Source organism: Tachysurus fulvidraco, chromosome 20, assembly GCF_022655615.1.
Source record: "Tachysurus fulvidraco isolate hzauxx_2018 chromosome 20, HZAU_PFXX_2.0, whole genome shotgun sequence".
NCBI lineage: Eukaryota > Metazoa > Chordata > Actinopteri > Siluriformes > Bagridae > Tachysurus > Tachysurus fulvidraco.
The window spans coordinates 8535682-8559805 of record NC_062537.1 but is presented as its reverse complement, the minus strand read 5'-3'; the positions used below and the strand labels follow the sequence as shown (position 1 = coordinate 8559805).

Genomic DNA, 24124 nt, shown 5'->3' with positions numbered 1-24124 from the left:
CCGAAACCCAAGCACCTCCATGCAGGCGAATCGCATGGTGCTCTGACTGAGCCAGAATCAACCAACTGTCGATGTAATTTAAAATACGGATGCCCTGGAGCCGCAGTGTGGTCAGTGCTGCGTCGACGCATTTTGTGATGGTGCGGGGCGAGAGTGCTAGGCCGAACAGGAGGACCCGATATTGGTAAGCTTCGCCCCTGAAAGCAAACCTCAGGAACCTCTTGTGTGCAGGAAGGATGGAAACATGAAAGTACGCGTCTTCCAGATCTATTGTGACGAACCAGTCCCCGGACCTGATCTGAGTCACGACCTCCCTGAGGGTGAGCATCCTGAACCTGAGCCTCCTGAGAGAGCAGTTCAAGGAGCGTGTCGTAACTCAGAGCCGGTCTCCAAGTCGACACATCGCAGGGTGATCTCCACACCTAGACTTTTTGGTTACTAAAGACTGTTTTAGTTAGACTTAACTGTTAACCCTATAATTACTACAAAAATACTGAGAAAACTCCTCAGACCTGGATGAGAATGACTTTTTTGTTGTGGTAAATCAGCCAACAAATTATAAGAGAAATTGCCAAATTAAAATTAACAAAGTTGCCAAATTAAAAGTAACAATGTTGCCAAATTAAAAGTAACAAAGTTGCCAAATTAAAAGTAACAAACTTGCCAAATTAAAAGTAACAAATGAAAACCCCCAAAAAGAGCATGTCATGCTAAATCAATCAAGAAAAACAAGAACTCTCGCGACGTCCTTGCAAAAATAAAAACACCCACCTTGACCCGCGGACACGTGCACGCGCCCGCGCGCACACACACACACACACACACACCTTCACCCACGAGCCCCAGATATCTTCTCAATATATACCCTGGCGCTCCTAGGAGCCCAGGTGCCATATCACCTTATTTACTGGAATCACCTCCTATGTTTTCTAAACACACTGACCTAATTTCCCCTTATTTCCCATTACCTTTCTCCCATATGCCCATTTATGGATTTTCCTCCCCTTATTCTTTCACCATATGCCCATTTGTGGATTTTCCTTCCCTTATTTTTCATGACCTCAGACTAAACACCTGGGCCTTCTTCAGTCTGCACAACAAGTTTATGAGCACCACATGCCCATTTATGGATTTTCCTTCCCTTAGTTCTCAGGGCCTAGGTCTGTGAACCAATGTCTTTTTCATTCTACATAACAAGTTATCACTATGAGCTAAGGTCTGAGAACCATGGTCTTCTTCATTTTCCATAACAATTTATGAGCTAAGGTCTGGGAACCATGGTCTTTTCCATTCTACATAACAAGTTTGCAGTTGTTATTACAAATGTGCTCAGACTGACTAGGCCTGACAGCCCCGAATCTGGTTACAATAAACATCTTTGGCCTACAACATCGCCTACATATGTCTTATGACAGCAATTGTAATATTTTGCAAGGCCTAATACTTTACTTTGGTTATAGTATTATAAGGAATAATATTTTAATTATTTCTACTAAGATTTTTTACAACAAGCGTAGATCTAGAATGGGATGCAACCCACCATCCTTCTTCGGAACGATGAAGTACGGGCTGTAGAAGCCTGACTCTTGAACCGAGGGGGAAACGGAACTCCTGGGGCCAAGCCTTGCAGCTGATGGCGCCTTGCGAGAGGCGGCAGACCCTGCCCCTCCACAACGAACCTTCGGGGGGAAAGGTGGGGAGCGAACCGCTGGAGGGAAGCTGCGCCCTGAAGCACATCTTGTGGCAGGGCCTCCATGACCCGAACAGCCGGATCAACGGACTGCGGCCGTTGACACCTCCTGAGAGGAGGCAGGTTTCCCCCATTCGTACAGAGACTTTGGGCGGAAGTGGAAGGAGGTGCCCGCTGGAGGGGGGCCGTGCTCTACAGCGCATCCTGTGGCAGAACCGACGGCCTGACGTCGCCTTGGGCCCTTAGGCCCCACCCGCGGAGATTGGGTGGCCACGCTTGTTTCTGGGCTTCGTGGTGCCCGGAAGGACCAGGCTGGGGCTACCCTGAACAGCCCCACGAGATCGCCAAGGGAGGTACTGCTGAAACGCAGCCGACTGCTTTTTAGACTCCTGGAACTTGTTCACGACCACCGTCACAGCGTTGCCAAACAGTCCTGGAGGAGCCATTGGTGCGTCCAACAGCACAGCTCGATCCTTGTCTGGGAGGTCGGACATGGTGAGCCACAGATGCCTTTCAGTGGCCACCAGGGTCGCCATGGACCAACCAACGGCCCGCGCCATGTGTTTCGTGGCTCGAAAAGTCAAGTCAGCAATGCGACGCAACTCCTCAACCATAAGCCTTCCCCACTAAGGCCGACGTAGCACATAGCGGTGTTGGAAAAAAATCTTAGTAGAAATAACTAAAATATTATTCCTTACAATACTATAACCAAAGTAAAGTATTAGGCCTTGCAAAATATTACAATTGCTGTCATAAGACATATGTAGGTGATGTTGTAGGCCAAAGATGTTTATTGCAACCAGATTCGGGGCTGTTAGGCCTAGTCAGTCTGAGCACATTTGTAATAACAACTTGTTATGTAGAAGGGAAAATACCATTGTTCCCAGACCTTAGCTCATAAATTGTTATGGAAAATGAAGAACACCATGGTTCTCAGACCTTGGTCCATAGCAATAACATGTTATGTAGAATGAAAAAAAACAGTGGTCCACAGACCTAGGCCCTGAAAAATAAGGGGAGGAAAATCCATAAATGGGCATGTGGAGCTCATAAACTTGTTGTGCAGACTGAAGAAGGCCCAGGTGTTTAGTCTGAGGTCATGAAAAATAAGTGGAGGAAAATCCATAAATGGGCATGTGGGTGAAAGGTAATGGGAAATAAGGGGAAATTGGGTCAGTGTATTTAGAAAACATAGGAGATGATTCCGGTAAATAAGGTGATATGGCACCTGGGCTCCTAGGAGTGCCAGGGTATATATTGAGAAGATATCTGAGGTTTTTTTTTGGTTCTTCGGGGGCGAAGGTGTGTGTGTGTGCGTGTGGGGGCGCGTGCGCGCGCACGCGGGCGCGTGCCCGTGTCCGCGGGTCAAGGTGGGTGGTTTTTATTTTTGCAAGGACGTCGCGAGAGTTCTTGTTTTTCTTGATTGATTTTGCATGACATGCTCTTTTTGGGGGGTTTTCATTTGTTACTTTGAATTTGGCAATTTGTTACTTTTAATTTGGCAATTTGTTACTTTTAATTTGGCAATTTGATACTTTGAATTTGGCAATTTGTTACTTTGAATTTGGCAAATTATAATTTGTTGGCTGATTGACCATAATAAAGAAGTTTGCTCATTCTCATCCAGGTCTGAGGAGTTTTCTCAGTATTTTTGTAGTAATTATAGAGTTAACAGTGAAATTTAACTAAAGGCCTAAGAGAAGAGATCACCCTGTGATGTGTCGACTTGGAGACCGGCTCTGAGTTCCGACAGCGGCTTAGTAGGGAACACAGGAGCCTTTAGCGATGATGCTACGCTAGGGGAGAGATAGCTAGCCAGCGTCTCTTCCACACGCGGCATCGCCCCATAGCCGCATGCCTTAACCTCAACCACATTCACGTAGAGTGAGGAGTGATGAGGAGAAGTGCGCGGAGAGTACGGGGTTTCCCAGGATCTGGACACCCTGCCATGCAGATGGGGGAAAAATGGCAGGCCCAGGCACCCAGGAAGTGACACAGGATGCAGGAAACGCTCATCCAGCTCACGCTGCTTCTGCTGCTCCACCGGCCAATATAAATCCAGCTTGGCTATGGCTCGTGTCACGACCTTGAGGAGCTCCTTGTACAGCACAGGCTGTGAGGAGCCCATGGGCCTGCTAGCATCCATCAGAGAGACAAGTAATGCTGTGCTGCTCGCGCCGGGAGAAGCAGCCATCGGGCCTGCTTCCCTGAGACGAGGGACGAGGGAGAGAGCTATTCTCGAAGAGCGCTCTTCTTGAAGAGCGCTCTCCGAGAGCGAAGCATAGCCATGCGACTACAATGCGAGCAATCAACTCCCTCGAGAGCCGATTGTGCATGCTCCACTCCCAAGCAAACAACACATCGATCATGTGAATCCTTCCCGGTAATGAAACAGGGACACGGAAAAACACACTTACGGAAATTCTGTTTGCCAGCCATCACTCGATCAGAAACACAGTATCAGAAAAACAGCTCTCACCTGAACAAGCAGAAGCTAGCGTCTTGTCCATCTTTGTAGCTTCCTGTTTACACGATGTCACCCGCCAATGACGTCAGGTCCCAACGCCTATTGGTCAGATTATACACGTGGTTCAGAGCACGGTCACGCAGGGGGTGTTCCCATAGCGTTTCGACGCAGCTCGAGTTCCAAAAGCTCCCCCTCCCTCTCTGCCGTGCGCGCACTACAAGTATTAGAGCGCAGTCTCTGTCGTGCATGCGCGTTCTTGCTCCCTCGCAATAGATCATTTACTGTGTTCCTGAAAAATGGGAAGGTATTCCCGGGTCCATCTTCTCCAGAACAAATCAGCAAGATATTGGACCTTGTGGTAGGCTGGGTTGAGTTTTCAACAACAGTATATGTTTGGGCGTCAAAGGCTCAAGGTCATCTGGGTCTTCTGAGGTGCTAGTTATTGGTCTGTTGTTGACAATGCTTTCCATTACTGTACGAATTTGACTCTCCCAAACTCCACCTTGATGAGAAGCAGCTGGACTGTTAAAGATCCATCCAATTTCCTTCTGTAGCATTGAGTTTTGATCTTGGTGATGACTACTTTACTTTTTTACTGTACTCCGGCCCCGTTTTACATTGAACTGACCAAAGAAATCAACACTCACATTCGTGAATGGGGGTTTGTTGGGTAGCAGGTGGTCTTCTGGCAAGCATGTCATTTTTTGCTCACCAACTCTTCCTTTGAGTTTGTGACAAACTGAGCACTTGTGAATAAGCTTTCAATTTGCAGAGTTGCCTTGAAGGATCCAGAATATTTGTCTGAGGATAGACAGCATGTAGTTTTGGACAAAGTGTCCACACCTTTCATGAATATCACTTAAAATGAGAGTACAAATCCTGGAGTGTTTTGAGAGGATTACGGGATGTTTAGATTTCTCTGGCATGGCTGCTTTGTTAAGCCTACCACCCACTCTTAGTATCCCAGACTGAAGTAAAGGATCAAGCTTGAACAACTGACTCTTTCTCTTAACAGTAACATTAATTTTCAGAAGCTCAATCTCTTCCTAGAATTACTGCTCTTGACCGTGCTGAAGAAGCTGCATTTCTGCTTGATTTATGTCCTTTTGGTCAGTGACTGGTTTTTTATTGTCAGTCTGTATTTTTGCATCTGCTCCTGTAATAGGGATGCTTGTTTTTCTGGGTTCTTTTCTGATTGTGGAATGGACTCTCGAAACTGTCTCCTTGCTCTGTCTCCTAAAAAGTGTTTATTTGAGTCTCAAAATCCAAACCACTTGTGTATGTTACACAGAGTATCTCACACCCGAGGACTTGAGAGGTGAATACTAATATTTTCTGTTTCCAGCTAAGACTACATTGCCTTAGCCTATGCGGCTGTCACGTGATGAAAGAACGACTCAGACTGAAGTCACAGGAGATGAATCATTCTGTTGGTTATACAAAAGACAGCACGGCTAGGGTTGCCAGCTTCAATACAGAAAAATAAGGGATGCCTGCCACAGCGGGGGCCACACCCCTCAGGGCCACGATGACCACAGTCCCGATGGCATGCCAGTGGTGGTATATCATAACTTAAAACATGTATTCCTAAAAATATTAAGATTGATACCAATGGACATTATAATAAGATATCTGCTATTGAAATCAGTGTGCACTCAGTAAACAGATGCACTCAGTCTCTCACTATCACAACTTAAGTGGTCATATTGAATACACAGCTATGACAATAATAAATAAGCTTTTGGAGGAACTTGTGAGATGTGAACCATAATTTATCAACTTATTATTGAATTAACAGATGCATAACTTAGTAATTATAACTTGCAAACGTGCAAAAGATCTTCTATGAACATCATGAACATAATAACATCCGTGGATGTATATCAGTGTATCAGTGAATATCAGCGGACCAGAAGTAGTAGTGTGCAGTATTGAAGCATGTCAGGCCTACTTTCTTTTATAAGTGTACTTCTTGTCAGTCCGTGCAGCACTGAGAACAGCACTTGTCTTTCAAACAGCTACAGTAAAACTCTGAACAGGACTGCTCAAAGTTAAAAGTGATAAAGAGCTCACTCGTAATGAGCTCCACAGAGCAACTGTTCCTGCTGTCACTCCATTTGTTGGCCATTCTAGAAAAGATCCTTTCCACTGCTAACCCTTTCCAGCCAATTATTCGATTCCTCCCACTCACGTCTGTACTTCTGCATCCACTTTCGTTTCAGCTCTGAAACTTTCATAGCTGGACGCGGGGGGGGTATCTGGAGATGCCATCGTTTCATATGGATTTTCTGTCACTCTGACTCTGTCAAAAAAACCGGCGAGGTGGCGTCCCGCCCTCCTCTGACTCTGATTGTCTGTGATTCACGGCCCGTAAACCTAAAACAAAGCAATCAAACCAACGATGGCAACGAGTATTACCCAATCAGGGGCAGAATAGGACACGTCTCCACACAATGCGGGTGGGGTGATTTGCATGGGATGCTGTATAATGTGGACCTATGTAAAATACGGGACAAATCGCTTCCCGTATTGATTTGATACGGGACGCGTCATTTTACCTGTAAATACGGTACGATTGCGTATTTCACGGGACAGGTGGCAACCCTAAGCACGGCATCACTTAGTTTAGGATGTTACGTGATCAATATGTGCATTAGTGGATGTGTTGGGGAATTAACATGTAACATATTAATTACATTCTGCTGAAGTGAACGAAATGACTCGAAAAATGATTTGGAGAGTAAGGCGCATGACAGACCAGAGCTCTGTGATGGTGGATCTTCTGCTGGATAAAACAGCACCAATTGTTACAGAGAGTTAAACTAAACTAAGCTTCCAGTTCTGTCACTTCCACATTGAGTGTTTCTGGCAAGAGCTTTAAAGAATAGCTTATAGTTGTAAAGACACAGCAGATTTGTACCTGCCTGTGAGTTTTTAAGGTCCCATGCCTCAGTTTACAGTGATGGCAGTTTCCTGTGGCACCGCTGGGAAATGTGAGCCATTTTTCCTCTTTAACCCTTCACTACTAATAGAGAAAAACTGATTATGTGAGGTTTTTTCACACAACTATACTTTGTTAAAATTGTTTGGAGTCATATAAGCAAATGAGGGATGTTTATTTTGTGTCTGTGATGCCTTTAAAGTTTTAGTGAAACTCAGTCTTTGGTTACAGGATTTTATTCAAATAATCTACGACAATGTTGAGACGATGTTCAATTGTCTCGGTCTTTCTCTGAAGCCATGGAGCTACAGTAAAGGTCCAACTGAAAATGGATTTTAAAGCTATTGGCCATTTGAATTATGAATATTTTCATAAACATAAACTAGTCTTTTAAACCCATAAGTGGTAATTGTTTATGTTCCATGAAAGAGCTCTTATAAGTTAAATGAGGCTAAAGATCAGTCGGGGTAGGCATGGGTGGGCACTGGAAACTGGCAACAAAAACCCCCAAAATGTGAATATGTCTACTGTGAAAACTCTAATTCAATGAGTAATAAATAAAATAGAAATTTTGAAAAAGGTTTACAAAAGTGTCATTGTATTAACACAGCAAAGACCGAAAAGTGTTTTTTTTTGTTTGTTTGTGTGTTTTTATTCAAAAGGTGAGAAAAGACATCACCCTGTACAAATCCAAACACTCAACCCATCATCACACACCTATACATTCATCCCAACAAAAATCTGTAAACATAATGAGAAAACATTACAATTGTAGACATTAAGGCCTATTCCACCTTAATTACAAAATGTAATAAAATATTGAATAGAATTTTTCAACATGCTACAATAAAATGTAGGATTTGATTATAACCGTTTTCACTTATTTTTGTCAAAAAAGGTGGGAAATATTTTGGAACATGGTCTACATGATGCTGAGTGGCTTTTCTAAAAGAAGTGTTTATACTGATCTCTTGATACAGAATAGCAAATAAATAACTGATAGTACAGTTTAACTTAAATTCACAGTATTTTTAACATGAAAGTATTAAAACTTACATTTAAAATCATCCACATCCATACATGATGTAATGCAATGTACATTTTTTTCTATTTTTTCTATGTGAAGAAATGTGGAAGTATAATGCCATTAGGTGGATCCTGGAGTCTTGTGTTTTTAAAGCAATAACACAAATGGGGAAAGTAGGCAGAAAATATCAAGTGTGTCCAGGTTTACTGTAGTGCAAGTGCACACAAAGAACTAAAAAAAAAAACTGTTCTGTTGAGGACAGAAAGGTGAAAACGGTGACATTATCGCTTGCAGCCGAGATAGTCTTTCTACTTTTATGCAGCATTTTTGTTCACTTTTCTCCATCATTCCCAGATATGTGTCCTTAAAGGGAGAATGTGTGTCATCTTCACAAGTGAGAAAGTCCTGAGTCTATGTCTGAGCAGCAATTTTGATGATAAAGCTCCAGGCTTCTTCTTCTGGTTTAAGTGTATATATTCATTTTTTTTTTTTAAACATTTTTCATTGAGTTTTTATTCAACATTCAGGTGTACAGCATGGTAAAAATAATCCTTAACCCTAAAAAAAAAGTGTAAAGCATTTATTTAATAATGTACAATATTTAAAATATTTAATAAAGTGTAAAATGCTTTCAATATTAAAATATTTAGCAAAGTGTGTAATATTTACAACATTACAGTATTTTGTAAAGTGAAGTTTTCCTTTGTCCTCTAAGACCTAGGTGGGGAAAAAAACAAAATATAAAAACTAAGTACATTTTGTTTTATTTTGCCCGATTCAACATCCAAAAGTTTTTTTTATTATAATCAATATCTCACCATAGGTCAGAGGCAGATCTCCAGAATTCACTGTTTCCTGTGAAAAACAGAGAGCACTGCATTTATTTGGTTGCCTTGAAATGAGAGTAAGTAGCTCAAGAACAGTTTGTTAATTCCCAAAGAAACATACAAAATAGACTTACATCTGCACGGCACAGGGCCTGTCTCTCCCATGTCTCCTTCACGTGAGGAAATCTTCCTACTATTGTTAGAGGAAATATGGTTCATGTCTCCATATTTGATCTCTGCAACTATTTCTTTATGACAGAATCCTTGGACATATCCATTATAATACTTAACAACATTACCTGCAGCAAGGGAAGTTCAGTTTGGAGCAGAATTTTACATCTTAACAAATATTCTCTTTAAATCAAATTCATGTCATGTTGCATACCTGAGAAACCACTGACGAAGATCCTTGATAGATGGCAGATTGGAACGGTGAGGAGAACTATCTCTGTCAGAGCTGCGCTGGTGCTTATGGCTCTTTCTCTCCTCTCTATTCCTGCCTTTCCAATCATGCTTGTCTGAGGACTGTCCCTCTCTGTGAAGTCTGTCCTCTGACTCATGCCTCCTCTTCTTCATTTTGTTCTGTTGGCTGGAGCTGCTGTCCTGGTTCTTGACAGACACGTCCCATTCTGAACTACTGCAGAATGTAAGAGGTATTAGTTTAGGTATAAAACTACTTTTGGGCTTGGAAAAGTATTTACATTAGGGACGGTTCTCTGTGTTGCAGATCATAGACAACAGAAACAAGGAACATGTTTACTTACCTGTGCTTGTCTATATTTTTCTTCATTGATTTTTTAAATTTCTTGGCCCTGTGCTCCTCAGACATGCTGTCTTCACCAGACAAGCTGCGTTTTCTGGTCCCATGCCAGGGCAAAGGGCTAGTGGTACATGGAGATGAGGGCTTTGCTCTATTGCTGCTCTGCTCTCCATTGTACTGTCAAAGGATGTTAACAGCCACACAGTCATTTCAGAGTATTGTATTTACAGCATTTAACAGATGTAGTGCAATGTAGTGTTAGGAATTACTACCACTAAAAAGCTTGATTTCATTAAAATTGTAAATGATATCTGAAGCACCCAAAGAGATGTTTCATACCTTGTCAGAATGTTTGAAGCCATTGACTTGACCAATTCCTGACTCATTTGTACCCATGTGAGATTCGGAGAAGCTGTTAGATCTGTTTGACTTAGGCGAATGCGAGCTTGAACTATTAAAGTGAGGACTGTGCATGCCATCGTTCCCACTGGATGCCTTGGCAACACCAGAAGGCTTAGGAGTGTCGTTTTCCACGATTCTGCACTGCATCACCTTTCCATTGCTGAGAGTAAATCTCATCTTGATACTCTTCATGCCCGTGGGGAGGACGGGTTGATGAGAAGTGGAGGATGGGGTGGAAGAGTAAGACACATTGGAGGTGGCTTTGCTCACACTGCTGATGTCACTGCTGCTGGGCTTTGAGCTGTGGTACTTCTTGGAGGAGCCGTTGCCATAGACATACGAGTTATTCTGTAAAATAAATAAAAAAGTTACCTAAGGTGGATCTGAAATTTGGGAATTTCTTGTCAATGAAAAGCTCTAAGTGCATGCTGTGACTCTACCTTTACCATAGTAGGAGGGAGCTGTGGACCGATAATGGTCGAGGAGGTATAAGAATGCCCGTTTTGCTTAGGTGTTACTGGTCGGGGAGATGAATGACCTTGAGTAAAACCCTTCTGGTTAAAATCTCCATTTTCCAGATCTGTAGACCTAAAAAGTAGATAAGAGTAGAACATTTTAACAAAAACAGGGACATCTCAGTAAAGCAGTATATTTATAATTCTATTCAAACATTAATAACTCTAAAATACCTTTGCTTGATGTAGAACAGCAGGTATGCTTGCTGGTTCAGCACAGATTGTATATCAGTGGGTGTCACTGATGAATCATTCATCTGATACCACTGGCCATTACTTGCCTGAAACAAAGCACCACACATTTTCACATTAGTCCATCCATCAGCACCATTACAAAGCTCTTCTTTAAGCTTGATCAAAGGTTGACAGCTAAACATGTGCAGTAGGTCTCACTTTTACGTAGCAGTAGTAGTGTCCGGCATAGCAGCTGAAGCCTGAGTGCACCAGCACAGCATACAGCCCGTAAATCTGCGGCTCTCCGTGAGACTGGGACATGTATGGCCGCAAGTCAAAGTACTCAGTGTATCTCACATCCTGTGTGGAGAACGATTTACTGTACAGTGCAATACAGCAACAGATTTTTTTTAGTGTTCATTGTACAATGATCTGTCATGTTAAACAATTTTAAAAGCGTATTAAAACATTTAAAAGAAATACCGACCTTGGAGATTTTGCCTCCATTGAAGTCATCAAAGCGCTTCAGAGAGACAGTGAGCACATTGGAGTTGCGGTGAATGCTTAATCTTTTTGAGGCCTGAACCGTTTCCTTACAACTACAAGAAGAACAGAATGAATAAGACTTATATTCTAGACTTTACATTGATAGTCAGCATTACCTGTTATTTTTTAATATAAAGTTCATGTCCATATTACAGTAAAAGTTCTCATTATTATCCTATACAGTAAGTATGGGCTTAGAGATGCCATGTGACACTTACGTGCTGCACTTGTAGGCATTCTCCCAATCGAGCTGTTCAGCCTTAACAAACTGCTCAAAAGCCTTGAGAATAGTCGGGGCATTCTGTAAAACAGCACAAGGAAACATAACTTTAATTTAACATTATGTTAAACACAGTCCTATAGATGCTACACGAGGCCTGTATTGATCATGTAAGGACAAACATCTTTTCTGAAATAGATGGTCTACAGTTCACTATAGTTACAGCAGTAGTGCAGTAAACATTCGATAAGGGTACCGATTTTATTTCCCATACCTTGATGTCCAGTGCAATATCCAAAAAAGGATCAAATGTGTCTGATACTGCTTTGCAGTTCATACACGTCACTGTGGAAACATAATTCAATTAGTCACTCAGTCACTAAAGTTCTCAGCTTTACCACATTTACAAACAGTGATACTAATAAAAAGTATATGCATATGATATAATTTTTCAAATCTAGCGGTTGTCTCCATCATATAAAAAAGTAGAAGAAAAATATATTAGTACATAATTGTCAACTCACCTCTGGACCTGAAATATCCGCCAAATATCTGATGGATCAGAGTAGTAGCCTGCGTTTGCCTGTCCAATCTGAAAAAGTTCGTAAAACGCAATCAGATATAATGGAAATTTTGTAAACATCAAGTGACAGATTGTATGAGAGTTTTTAATTCAGTTTGGTGTCTTAGTGATTGATTACTGTGTGGCTACTAACAGAGATGAACAGGTTAAAGGCTAAACAGGTTTAAGTGGATCTACAATTTTAGTCTGTTTTAATAGATATGTCGTATTTACTTTATGCCAGCCCTCTAATCTTGTCAGGTGCTGGGGCAGACGAGGAATCATTAAAATACTAGGTATCCAACTGGTCTACATATCACATAAAACGAAATACGACTGAACAGTCACTAATAATAAGTCTTGCACCACACTGATTTAATTATTTTTAAGCAGACTCACTCAGTGTTAGGCAGGCAGGACTTTTGCATAGCATCCACTGTGTACCGCAGGAACTCATGGGCATCTTCTTGATCCCCACACTGGAAATGCTGTGCAATCCCTACACCATGTAAAAGCAAATACATTAAAAAATGCTCAAATCCAAACAGAAATAGTGTATTATTTTCATTTATCAGGAGGTGTATACTCACGTTTTAGTTCATGCAACACACCAAGGGGCTTGATGGCATTCCCCGAATTAGCAAACACCTGAATGGTGTGATTCTGCATGGTACACAGCATGCAAAATTCGGGCTCATGACCTTTAAGGGCAAATACAGCAGTGATCAGAAACCCAGTATGCCAAATACAGCAGAAATTGATGCAGCAAAATGTGTGATGACCCACATGTTTTGGAATGTTCTCTGGACAGCATGTAGTTAGCAAGTGGTGCAGTGTATGAAAGACACTGAAGAACTGAATTCAGAAAACATGTGTTGCCCAGGTTCTGGAGACCTGCTCCAATACGATGGACCTGAGTCCATTTCAAGCTGAGGCGCTCTGGTGGAAACAGGATCTTTTGCGGCAGACTGATGCCATCGCCACAGCTGATGGCCACTGCATGACAAAGCAGACATAAGATGAGTTATATGCTTACCCTAAATAAAAGACAGATAAGTAGATAACCCTTGGTAGATGAAGTAAAACCTGAAGTACTTGCCTTGCTCATTTGGCCTCTCAGCAGGAAGTGTTGTGTTGCCATCATAATAATCTTTAACGATGAGAGCCAAACAGGTAGCAATGCTCCTTGAAAGCTCAGCTGTAGAAGAGTCGACACTCCAGCTGGAGCTGCCGTTGTCCAGGTCTCCAGAGGAGACAGGATTCAGGGAGCTGGAGTGCTTACACAGCGCTGACTCAAAGTCAGATTTCTTTGATGATTTCACCACAATAGCCATCGTTCTTTCTGCACATAAAGTCACATATGCGCTTTATTCAGAAGTTATTCAAAACAGCCATACAATATTCATACCATTCATATGTATTTCATAAGTAACTGTACTTTTTAATATTTTGTTTATTGATTTTTTCACTGGTCATTGTACAGCTAATACAGTACCACGCATTTCTTTTGCTTCTCTACCTTGCACAGCTATTTCGATTTTGTTTTATTGTATCTCATTTTATTGCATTTTATTTGACCTTTTCCCCTTTCTATTTGATTCCTCTTTATTTACACCGACAGTCATAAAAAGCATTTCACTGCATGTCATACTGTGCATGATTGTCCATGTGATCAACAAAATTTGAAATGCATGGCATACATTCACTTTTCATAGAATATGATTTACACTAAATGAAATATGATGATTTTATTTCTTGGGCTTATGCAATACAGTTTTGGACGTTGTAAATCATGAGGCCAACATTTAACAAATTAACAGAATGTTTCCTGAAAACGAGGATATGTGCACATGCTTTCAGAGAGTCCTGTTGCAGACACAGCATGTACCCTGCTACACTACCGGGGCACCACGTGACTTGCAGGAAACGCAGAAGGAATGTCGACATTTCCAAAACCTTGAACTTCAAACCACCAAACCGATGTTGTAGTTTACACACAAAAAATTCCTACCAACACTGGGAGATGTTCTTGAATCTACTGCTTAACGTATGGATAATTTGTGACCCAGGAACTGTGAGGCTTTAGCTTTATCACAGACAACAGGGAGCCTTACATTATCAACATATGAACTGGCGCTAGTTCTGTCATGGGCTCATCATATAACGAGGGCACAGCATAGTATATGTCTATGTACAGGTTCACTTGTTAAGTCCATTTTCACATGAAGACTTGATGTGTGCCTATGCAGGGTAGTGTTGTGGGAGAAGTGAAACCCTGGAGCTGCACCGCTGCCCTCCTCCAATTACAACTAGCCTGTTAATGCAGCTAAGCTAATTCCGGCTTCCTGGGGACGGCACAGGCCTCGTGCTTATAAGTACTAACATTTTGTTTTCTCGACGAAACGCAGAAAAAAAAAGAAAGAAAAATGAATTATACGTTGTCTCTGTCCTCACGTTTTTTCTTTGTGCGGCCAACACCATGGTAAGGCGGAACACAAAAGTGTAACTGTTATACAAACCCAAATGCATATTACAGTACTATCATAGTACACAGCTTAATCTCAGTACTGCTGTACTTAACAGTAGGTCAAAATCAGTACGCCATCTGGTGGCCTATTATTTTTGACACAGTCAGTACTGTATTACGTTGCTTTGGACGTGTGGAATAGTAGGAATGAGAGAAACAACTACCCTGCGCCACACTGCATAAAACCGAGCAGCCCGTACATACAAATGCACACTTTAAAAAGCTCAGGTTACATTACTGTGGTGTTCAGAAAGTGTTTCCGCGGGGACGCTAGTGGACATCCGGATATCCTGGGACAACTGAAATGCACTGCTCTCCTTTAAACAGGATGCTGACAGATGCCTAAGTTTAACAATTAAACTTAGATTTAAGAATTCTATTACATACACTTTTTTAATAAAGAAAAGTTTAATAATATTTTGACACTATACTAATCACTAATGCCAAGGCGGACCACCATAAATTGGCTTGTAGCCAAAATGAGTAAATTATAACTATGTTTGTACCTGCTGACACCGAGACTAAAGAAGACACATCTTCACTGTAAAAAAAAAAATCTAAGACAGCTTGTATAGCACACGATGTCTGTAGCAGAATGTTTCTGGTTATGTTCTGGTTCATCGTCTATTAATTAACACATAAGACCATAAAAGAATCAATGACTTGAACTGATGTAGTGATATCACAAACTAAATGACATAAATGCTCTGTAACTACAACTTCAGTTGATTGCTGTTTTGCACAATACATTACAATAAATTACAATACCTGATGTAACTGCTGTTATAATACCAGGGTCCATTCCAATATTTCGGCACACGCAATATTGATTGGAAATACAGTATTTACACTGGTCAGCACTGAGTTTGTCTATTGTCTTTTGTGAAATGTCTTGTATTTTTTTTTGTTTGCACTGTCTTTTGTCCTGCACTGTCTGCACAGATGCATTTTATGTGTCTAGGACTGACTTACTAAAGTCCTTAGCTCTTTGTTTTTCTTTGTTTTATCTATCTTCATGGTCCTGGAGAAACGTTGTCTTATCTCACTATGTACTGCATCAGCCATATATGGTTGAAATGACAGCAAAAGCTTCGTAACTTGACTTGAAATGAATAACAGATTTGAGCAGTTTAATAATAAATAATTAAATTCACACATTTAAATGATTTAAATTACAATGTGAAGGCATGGAGACAAAGTACATTCAGTTCAAATAACATTAGTGAGTGTTTTAATTTTTTATTTTATTGTGATTTTTTTTTGTTTAACAAGACACACACACACACACACACACACACACACACACACACACACACACACACAAGCATTTGCACAAGAAGCAGCTGACAAAAGTACAGCTAAAGCTATAAATAAATATAAATTCTATAGGATACATTAACATGTCAAAATAAAACTATACATACTCATTAGAAAATATACAGAAACACTTGTCATAGAAATCTGCATATGATATTTTATGGCACTGAGTCATCAATTATATCTACATTTTAGCTATTTTTTTTTTTGTTTGTTTCGGAATCAGATAGAAACTCTGGATCACCTGGATATGGAGACAACAATAAAGAAATTGGAGACACAAATGTATCTAGGATTATATCTGGTGTATGATGCATGATATGTAGGGGTGCGCGTGCAAAATGGCCGATCTACAGTAAGCAGACATGCAGTACGTAACGAAATTATAACCGGAAGGAGACCTAAAATACTTAAATACATTTCCCACATACATTTCCCAATGTTCTGTTTTTAACAGAAAATACTAAGCTTTTAAGAGCTACGGTGTGGAAACATCTGGAAATATGAAACCACATGAAACCACGGAAACCGATAGACGCTAGCTAAAGCTTTTATTAACTATACATCTCGTTTTCGAAAGTATCAAACCTTTTCCTAGTTTCTCGACAGACTCGTTATCTTAGTAAGTCAGATTAAAAGGTTTGGTAAGCGGAAACATTATGCTAAATTAAAATGATTTACTTCCTAACTTTCTCGACGTGACTTACCTTTCCGTTGCTCGGTGCGTTTTAAAAATGTTGATAACTGATCGCCATGGTAACAACAAAAGATGCATGTTTTAAAAATTTGAACGATGCGCACAAAACACGCAGAAATGGATGGAACTCTGCATAATTCTCGTACAACGGGTCTGAAATCTCGCGATATCTAATACTTAAAAATGTATTTATTTACTGCAGGTAAAAAGTTTAGTCAAACTAGCTGAAGATTTTACATGCATTTTACATCATTTACTTCCAGTTATAAAACAATGTTAGTGAAATGATAGTGGCTGACATCTTTAACATTTTAAGGCACGGTGGCTTAGTGGGTAGCACGTTCGCCTCACACCTCCAGGTCCGGGGTTCGATTCCCGCCTCCGCCTTGTGTGTGCACGGAGTTCTCCCCGTGCCTCGAGGGTTTCCTCCGTGTACTTTGGTTTCCTCCCTCGGTCCAAAGACATGCATGGTAGGTTAATTGGCATCATCTAATTGTGTGTGTGTGTGTGTGTGTCCAGAGCCGGATTAACGCAAAGGCAAACTAGGCACGTGCCTAGGGCCCGATTTGCGGGATGGGGCCCAGACAGAGGGACCAAAAATTAATTATAATAAAAAAAATAAATAAAATGTACAAATGTCCTATATACAATTTATTTCATTATTTATTAATTAAATAAAAATAGTGACGATGTTTATTTAAACCATAGACTGTATTTATATAGAGGCGCCAGTCAGTTAAATCCGAGGAGACGTACGCTGCGCTGAATACCTTTAGTTTTCCATAGTTTAAATCCTCCATCCTTATATTTATTATTATTTATTGTTAGACAGTTTCTAAATGGTCTTGATGAATGTGAAGGGGTCATGTTTGCCTTCTTGTTCTTAATTACAACATTTATAAATGTTGTAAGCTATTGTATTTTGCAGAAAATCTTAATTACAACATTTATACATGTACGCTATTGCATTTTGCAGAAAATCTTAATTAAATGTGTTGATTAAATGTAAACAGAGCAAATAAACTTATTTGCTCTGTTTACATAGTTTACTGACACCTATTGGTTATTTGCTGATACTACTGCCTTAACAATGACACTCCCAATGGATGAGGATAATTTAATAGCTTTTAATAGAGCCGTGTAATGACGTATAAATAATGAATATCAAAAATAGTCTGATAGACTGTTTAATATACAACATAACCAATTTGTAACTAAAGACTGGGCTATTAAAATGTGAATTAACTTTTATTAGTAACTTTGGTAAGTTTCAGATTTCAATTCATAAATGACATCGATGGAGGGGGGCCCAAAAAATGCAGCCTGCCTAGTGTAGTCCATTTATTTAATCCGGCTCTGTGTGTGCCTCGTGATGGGTTGGCACTCCGTCCATGGTGTATCCTGCCTCGATGCCCAATGACGCCTGAGATAGGCAAAGGCTCCCCGTGACCCGAAAAGTTCGGATAAGCGGTAGAAAATGAGAGAGATGAAATTAAGATAAGATAAGTATTAATTAAAGACAAGCTAGCCAATCATGACACAAACTGTAGGCAAGAATATACTCTTTACAGCCTCTTTTTGTTCATACATTTAAATTTCCCATCTGGGATCAATAAAGTCTTATTTTCTCTAACCATTCAGAATGCAGATCAGTTGATGAGTTTAACGTTTATTCAAATTGTTCTGAATCTATGTCATTATAATTAACTGTACCAAAAAATGTCACATATCATTTTTCACCGATATGCATCTCTCCCAACTTACTATATTTGATAAAAGTATCAAATATTTCTATATTCTTATTGTATGGATTCAATATTTCCCTGTAATTAGAATTCTTTAATACAGATAGCATAATACCTTGTTGTCTTTATTTTGTTTGTTTGTGTGTGTGTGTGTGTGTGTGTGTGTGTGTGTGTGTGTGTGTGTGTGTGTGTGTGTGTGTGTGTGTGCTTGTGTTCTGTGTGCGTGTGTTCTGGATGTGTCTGGAGAAAGAGCTGGCAATGTGACATTGACTTCCCATGAGCAAGCTGGAATTGTGCTGAGAAAGAGAAATTGAATCTATAATCTGTCTTCACGGGCTTCCTTTCCCCCACTTTGGATTAAGGAAAGTGACAGACCAAACAAAAGTGAATGGTTGTCTTTGTCATAAACCACAAATCATTTCCTTAATGGCCAAGAATGGTGATGCAGCCATTTGTTCTGTTTTTCACCATCAGTGATTTGCTCTGACTCATGATTTTCCAGTAACTCAATCAAGGTTTGGTTCATACTCACAACTAGGGAGAACAAAACTACTGTACATCACAGGTTATATATTCTGTACAGTTTATTCCTGATATAAAATTCATACATACAAACAAACAAACAAACAAACAAATATATAAATAACTTATAATCAACTTTCTTTATACAGCAGATTATACTTTGCATGCAGCTCGAAGTGCTTCACAGTTTAACTAAAATAATAAATGAAACTAAAATACACAGATAATATTATGCACTGCTCAAAAAAGATTTAAGGATCACTTTGAAAACACATTAGGAACACATTTTCTCATTGGGAAAAATCATACTGGGTATCTATGTTCATATGGACTGGGTAAGATGTTAGAATTGAAAGGATGCCACATGGTTTGATGGAAATGAAAATGATTAATCTACAGAGGGCTAAATTCAAAGACACCTTGAAAATCAAAGTGAAAAAATGATTTGGCAGGCTAGTCTATTTTGCTTAAATTTCATTGCAGGAACTGAAACTGGTTCTCAGTAGTTTGCATGGCCCCTGTGTAAATGACAATGTCAGGAAATGCTCCTAATGAGATGATGGTGTCCTGGGGAATCTGAGCCATTACTGAGCTCCTGGAAAGACTGAGGTGCAACCTGGCGGCTCCAGATGGACTGAAACTTAATGTTCCAGAAGTGTTCTATTGGATTTGGTCAGGCGAGCATGGGAGCCAATCTTGACACATGAGGCCGGGCATTGTCACGCACCAGGAGAAACCCAGTACCCACTAAACCACTTTAGTCTCTGACAGTAGGTCCAAGGATTTCAATCCAAAACCTAATAGCAGTCAGGGTTCCGTTGTCTAGCACTCCTCCTCGGATATACCTTCCCAGACCATAACTGATGCACCACCAAACTGGTCATGCTGAACGATCTTACAAGCAGCATAATGTTCTCCATGGCTTCTCCAGACCCTTTCACATCTGTCTCATGTGCTCAGGGTGAATCTGCTCTAATCTGTGAATAGTACAAGGCACCAATTCCAATACGGTGGGACCTGCCAATTCTGGTGTTCTATGGCAAATGCCAATCAAGCGCTATGGTGCCGGGCAGTGAGCAGTGACCATTAGGGGACAAACCAATTGATTGGGGACCTCTGTGAAAATGGGGAACAAAACTCAGGTCTCAAGTACAGTACGTATGCCCCACTCACAAAGTGTGACTTCAAGAAACTATGACAATACACTAATGGCATTTGATATCTATCTACAATAAAGATTGCATTTAGAAATAGCACAGCTTTCGCTCTGTTCATCTGGCAAATGCTATGCTAGCGAGCCATTTTTGATGAAAACTGAATGTCCAGCTATTTTTATATAATATGTTTATTTTTTCTAATTTTATAGACTAAAGTACACAAACAAGTTTGTAAGTAATTATTGTGGTTAATGGTTTACAGTACAAACTGATTGATTAACATTTACATTGTATAACACTTGGGACCTGCTGTTATCTTTAACCCTTACATACTGTTCATATTTCATGCAGAGAATTACAAATGACAAATTCTGAATAAAAAATCTTTTTAAAATTTATAAATAGCAAAATTATGTACTGTGAGAGTACAGTCGTGGCCAAAAGTTTTGAGAATTACATAAATATTAGTTTTCACAAATTTTGCTGCTAAACTGCTTTTAGATCTTTGTTTCAGTTGTTTCTGTGATGTACTGAAATGTAATTACAAGCACTTCATATGTTTCAAAGGCTTTTATCGACAATTACATGACATTTATGCAAAGAGTCAGTATTTGCAGTGTTGGCCGTTCTTTTTCAGGACCTCAGCAATTCGACTGGGCATGCTCTCAATCAACTTCTGGGCCAAATCCTGACTGATAGCAACCCATTCTTTCATAATCACTTCTTGGAGTTTGTCAGAATTAATGGATTTTTGTTTGTCCACCCGCCTCTTGAGGATTGACCACAAGTTCTCAATGGGATAAAGATCTGGGGAGTTTCCAGGCCATGGACCCAAAATTTCAACGTTCTGGTCCCCGAGCAACTTAATTATCACTTTTGCCTTATGGCACGGTGCTCCATCGTGCTGGAAAATGCATTGTTCTTCACCAAACTGTTGTTGGATTGTTGGAAGAAGTTGCTGTTGGGGGGTGTTTTGGTACCATTCTTTATTCATGGCTGTGTTTTTGAGCAGAATTGTGAGTGAGCCCACTCCCTTGGATGAGAAGCAACCCCACACATGAATGGTCTCAGGATGCTTTACTGGTGGCATTTTTGGAGAGAAGTGGCTTCTTTGCTGCCCTTCTTGACACCAGGCCGTCTTCCAAAAGTCTTTGCCTCACTGTGCGTGCAGATGCGCTCACACGTGCCTGCTGCCATTCCTGAGCAAGCTCTGCACTGGTGGCACTCCAATCCCACAGCTGAATCCTCTTTAGGAGATGATCCTGGTGCTTGCTGGACTTTCTTGGACGCCCTGAAGCCTTCTTTACAAGAATTGAACCTCTTTCCTTGAAGTTCTTGATGATCCTATAAATTGTTGATTTAGGTGCAATCTTAGTAGCTACAATATCCTTGCCTGTGAAGCCATTTTTATGCAACGCAATGATGGCTGCACGCATTTCTTTGCAGGTCACCATGGTTAACAATGGAAGAACAATGATTTCAAGCATCACCCTCCTTTTAACATATCAAGTCTGCCATTCTAACCCAATCAGCCTGACATAATGATCTCCAGCCTTGTGCGCATCAACATTCTCACCTGAGTTAACAAGACGATGATCTCAGCAGGTCCTTTAATGACAGCAGTGAAATGCAGTGGAAAGGTCTTTTTGGGATTAAGTTCATTTTCATGGCAAAGAAGGACTATGCAATTCATCTGATCACTCTTCATAACATTCTGGAGTATATGCAAATTGCTATTATAAAAACCTAAGCAGCAACATTTCCAATTTCCAATATTTATGTAATTCTCAAACTTTTGGCCACGACTGTACCTACCTACTGCATTTGATGGTTATTCTATAGCATTGTTGATATTATGTTGGTCTTTACTTAGTAGTTCTCTCAGCTGATTAATCAGGAGTAGTTTCAGTCTCCCTTAAGGTGTGAATTGTGGGCAGGGCTTGCTTATTTAAACTGAAGGTGAAAGTTTGTTTTGCGCCATATTGTTGTCTCGTGCTTCAGCAACAGTAATGAGCGCCGCAGCGAGGAAGGAAATTGTAAATAAAAGAGGAAAGTCAGCTATTTTTTTCAAAGCATTGTGTGTAAATTTTAATTTAGTTGTGCGTAATTTAAAACTATTGTACGTAATTATGTTTTTTGTGAAGTTGGATCCCAAAATCTACGGCCACGACAGTTTACAGATATGAGATTTTGTTTGTTTGTTCAAATACGACTCCAAAATGTACGACTATGACAGTTTACACACACAACGCTTGTTTTCACAACACCTCTGTTTTTACACACGAAAACAGTCTGCGAAACAACTGTCAAAAATACGTCATCACGTTCACAGGCATTACTATCCGAGGGAAGATGAATCGATTCCACGAAGCGCTTCTAAACCACTCATAGAAACCACTGGCGCCGAAATGGCGGGTTAGTTATCACTAATAACAGAGAGAATTTTGTGCTAACACTTTGAAATAATGGTCTGTTGGTAACGAGTGACTATGCAGGAAGTAATAGGTAGTACTGCATTAACACTGAGCTTAATACTACTAACTAATATGGAAGCAAGATGAACTAAGCAGTATAAGTAATAGCATAGGGAATCGAACCCCAAGCTTGGAGCTGTGAGGCAAACGTGCTAACCACTAAGCCACCGATATGTTTTCAACCAATTAATCTTGAATGTCCTTTAATAGCACCCATATCATAGTCTTTAACCAGCTGTGATTTCTTAATATAATGAGTTTTGTTTTTCCACAGAAATTGGAAAACGATCGAATTAGCTTTCTTAACATTAACTGTAGAAACATACAGGGAGTGGCATGGATAGATTATTTTGGAAATAGCTCAAAGATTTCCTCATATCTATTAACTGGTTAGAAAAGTTAACGTCTTCTCTTCTAATAGCATTTTTAGATAAAACTATTCCTAAATATTTCACTTTGTCTTTAACCTAAATTGAAGAGATGATAGAGTCCGTTGATGATTGAATGGGAAGTAGTTCACATTTTTTAATATTAAGGGTAAATCCCGAAGCTTTAGGGAAAATCGAGACTAAATTTAGGGCAACATCAACCATGAATTTATTCTTTAAATGGATTGCTGTGTCGTCTGCAAATTGACTAATTTTAAATTCCTTTAGATCCCATGCAAATTGGGGTTATGATTAATGAGTAATATAAGTGATTGAGTGGCTAGAATAAACAGTTTGGGAGAAATCAGGCATCCCTGCCTAATACCGCGGAGCACATCAAACCTAGGAGTAATACTAGGATTCAGGGATTCAGAACTATATGTCAGTATAAAACATCTTAATTGTTTTACAAAAATTACTCCCAAAACCTAAAAACTCTAAGATTTCAAATAAAAAGTATGTTCAACAGTATCAAATGCCTTGTAAAAGTCAAGAAATAAAATAAAAACCATTATTTTAAAGTGTTAGCACAAATTTCTCTCTGTTATTAGTGATAACTAACCCGCCATTTCGGCACCAGTGGTTTCTATGAGTGGTTTAAAAGAGGGCGGGGCGCATGCGCGCTTCGTGGAATCGATTCATCTTCCCTCGGATAGTAATGCCTGTGAACGTGATGACGTATTTTTGACAGTTGTTTCGCAGACCGTTTTCGTGTGTAAAAAAGAGGTGTTGTGAAAACAAGCGTTGTGTGTGTAAACTGTCATAGTCGTACATTTTGGAGTTGTATTTGAACAAACACACAAAATCTCGTATCTGAAAACTGTAGTGGCCGTAAATTTTGGGATCCAACTCCACAAAAAACATAATTACGTACAATAGATTTAAATTACGCACAACTAAATTAAAATTTACACACAATGCTTTGAATTACGTACGATTATTATTGACAGTGTTTTTATTCCATAATTTTAAAGCTTGCGTGCGTGCGTGTGTGTGTGACAATGCGCCTACGTCAAAGCGGAAGGAGACACGAGGAGTTAGCGGTCTTTTGATTTGAGGGCGTGGGCGCGTGCGGGCTGCAAAATGGACGGGCGCGATAACAATGGCAATGAGCAAAGAGAAGAAA

General features: G+C 40.1%; 1 protein-coding gene across 4 annotated transcripts; it reads right to left on the bottom strand.

The window, feature by feature from the left end:
• Positions 1-8465: 8465 nt before the first annotated feature.
• Positions 8466-16821, bottom strand: LOC113659102 (ubiquitin carboxyl-terminal hydrolase 42-like). 4 transcript variants are annotated; one of them, XR_007138747.1, is made up of 19 exons: positions 16683-16821; positions 13231-13473; positions 12918-13127; positions 12722-12832; positions 12531-12630; positions 12094-12161; positions 11844-11914; positions 11568-11650; positions 11291-11402; positions 11023-11163; positions 10804-10910; positions 10555-10702; positions 10052-10462; positions 9717-9889; positions 9338-9589; positions 9087-9145; positions 8944-8980; positions 8803-8842; positions 8466-8683 (listed from the first exon to the last, which is right to left on the bottom strand). XR_007138747.1 is itself a non-coding variant. In XM_027171676.2 (18 exons), coding segments are annotated over exons 2-17 (2283 nt in total). In that variant the 5' UTR covers positions 13466-13473; positions 16683-16821; the 3' UTR covers positions 8466-8842; positions 8944-8978. The 4 variants fall into 4 exon arrangements, 3 of the variants coding, with proteins under 3 accessions (XP_027027477.2, XP_047660439.1, XP_047660440.1); XM_027171676.2 differs by having other exon boundaries at positions 8466-8842; XM_047804483.1 differs by having other exon boundaries at positions 8466-8842; positions 9338-9586.
• Positions 16822-24124: the final 7303 nt, after the last annotated feature.

What these genes read in the sequence shown, in the direction of transcription:
- LOC113659102 (XM_027171676.2), bottom strand. Translation starts at nt 13,465, where the DNA reads ATGGCTATTGTGGTGAAATCATCAAAGAAATCTGACTTTGAGTCAGCG. An exon ending in CTGTTCTACATCAAGCAAAG is followed by an intron (nt 10,703 to 10,803) that starts GTATTTTAGAGT and finishes TCTACTTTTTAG; the next exon opens with GTCTACAGATCTGGAAAATG. An exon ending in AAAAATATAGACAAGCACAG is followed by an intron (nt 9,590 to 9,716) that starts GTAAGTAAACAT and finishes TACATTCTGCAG; the next exon opens with TAGTTCAGAATGGGACGTGT.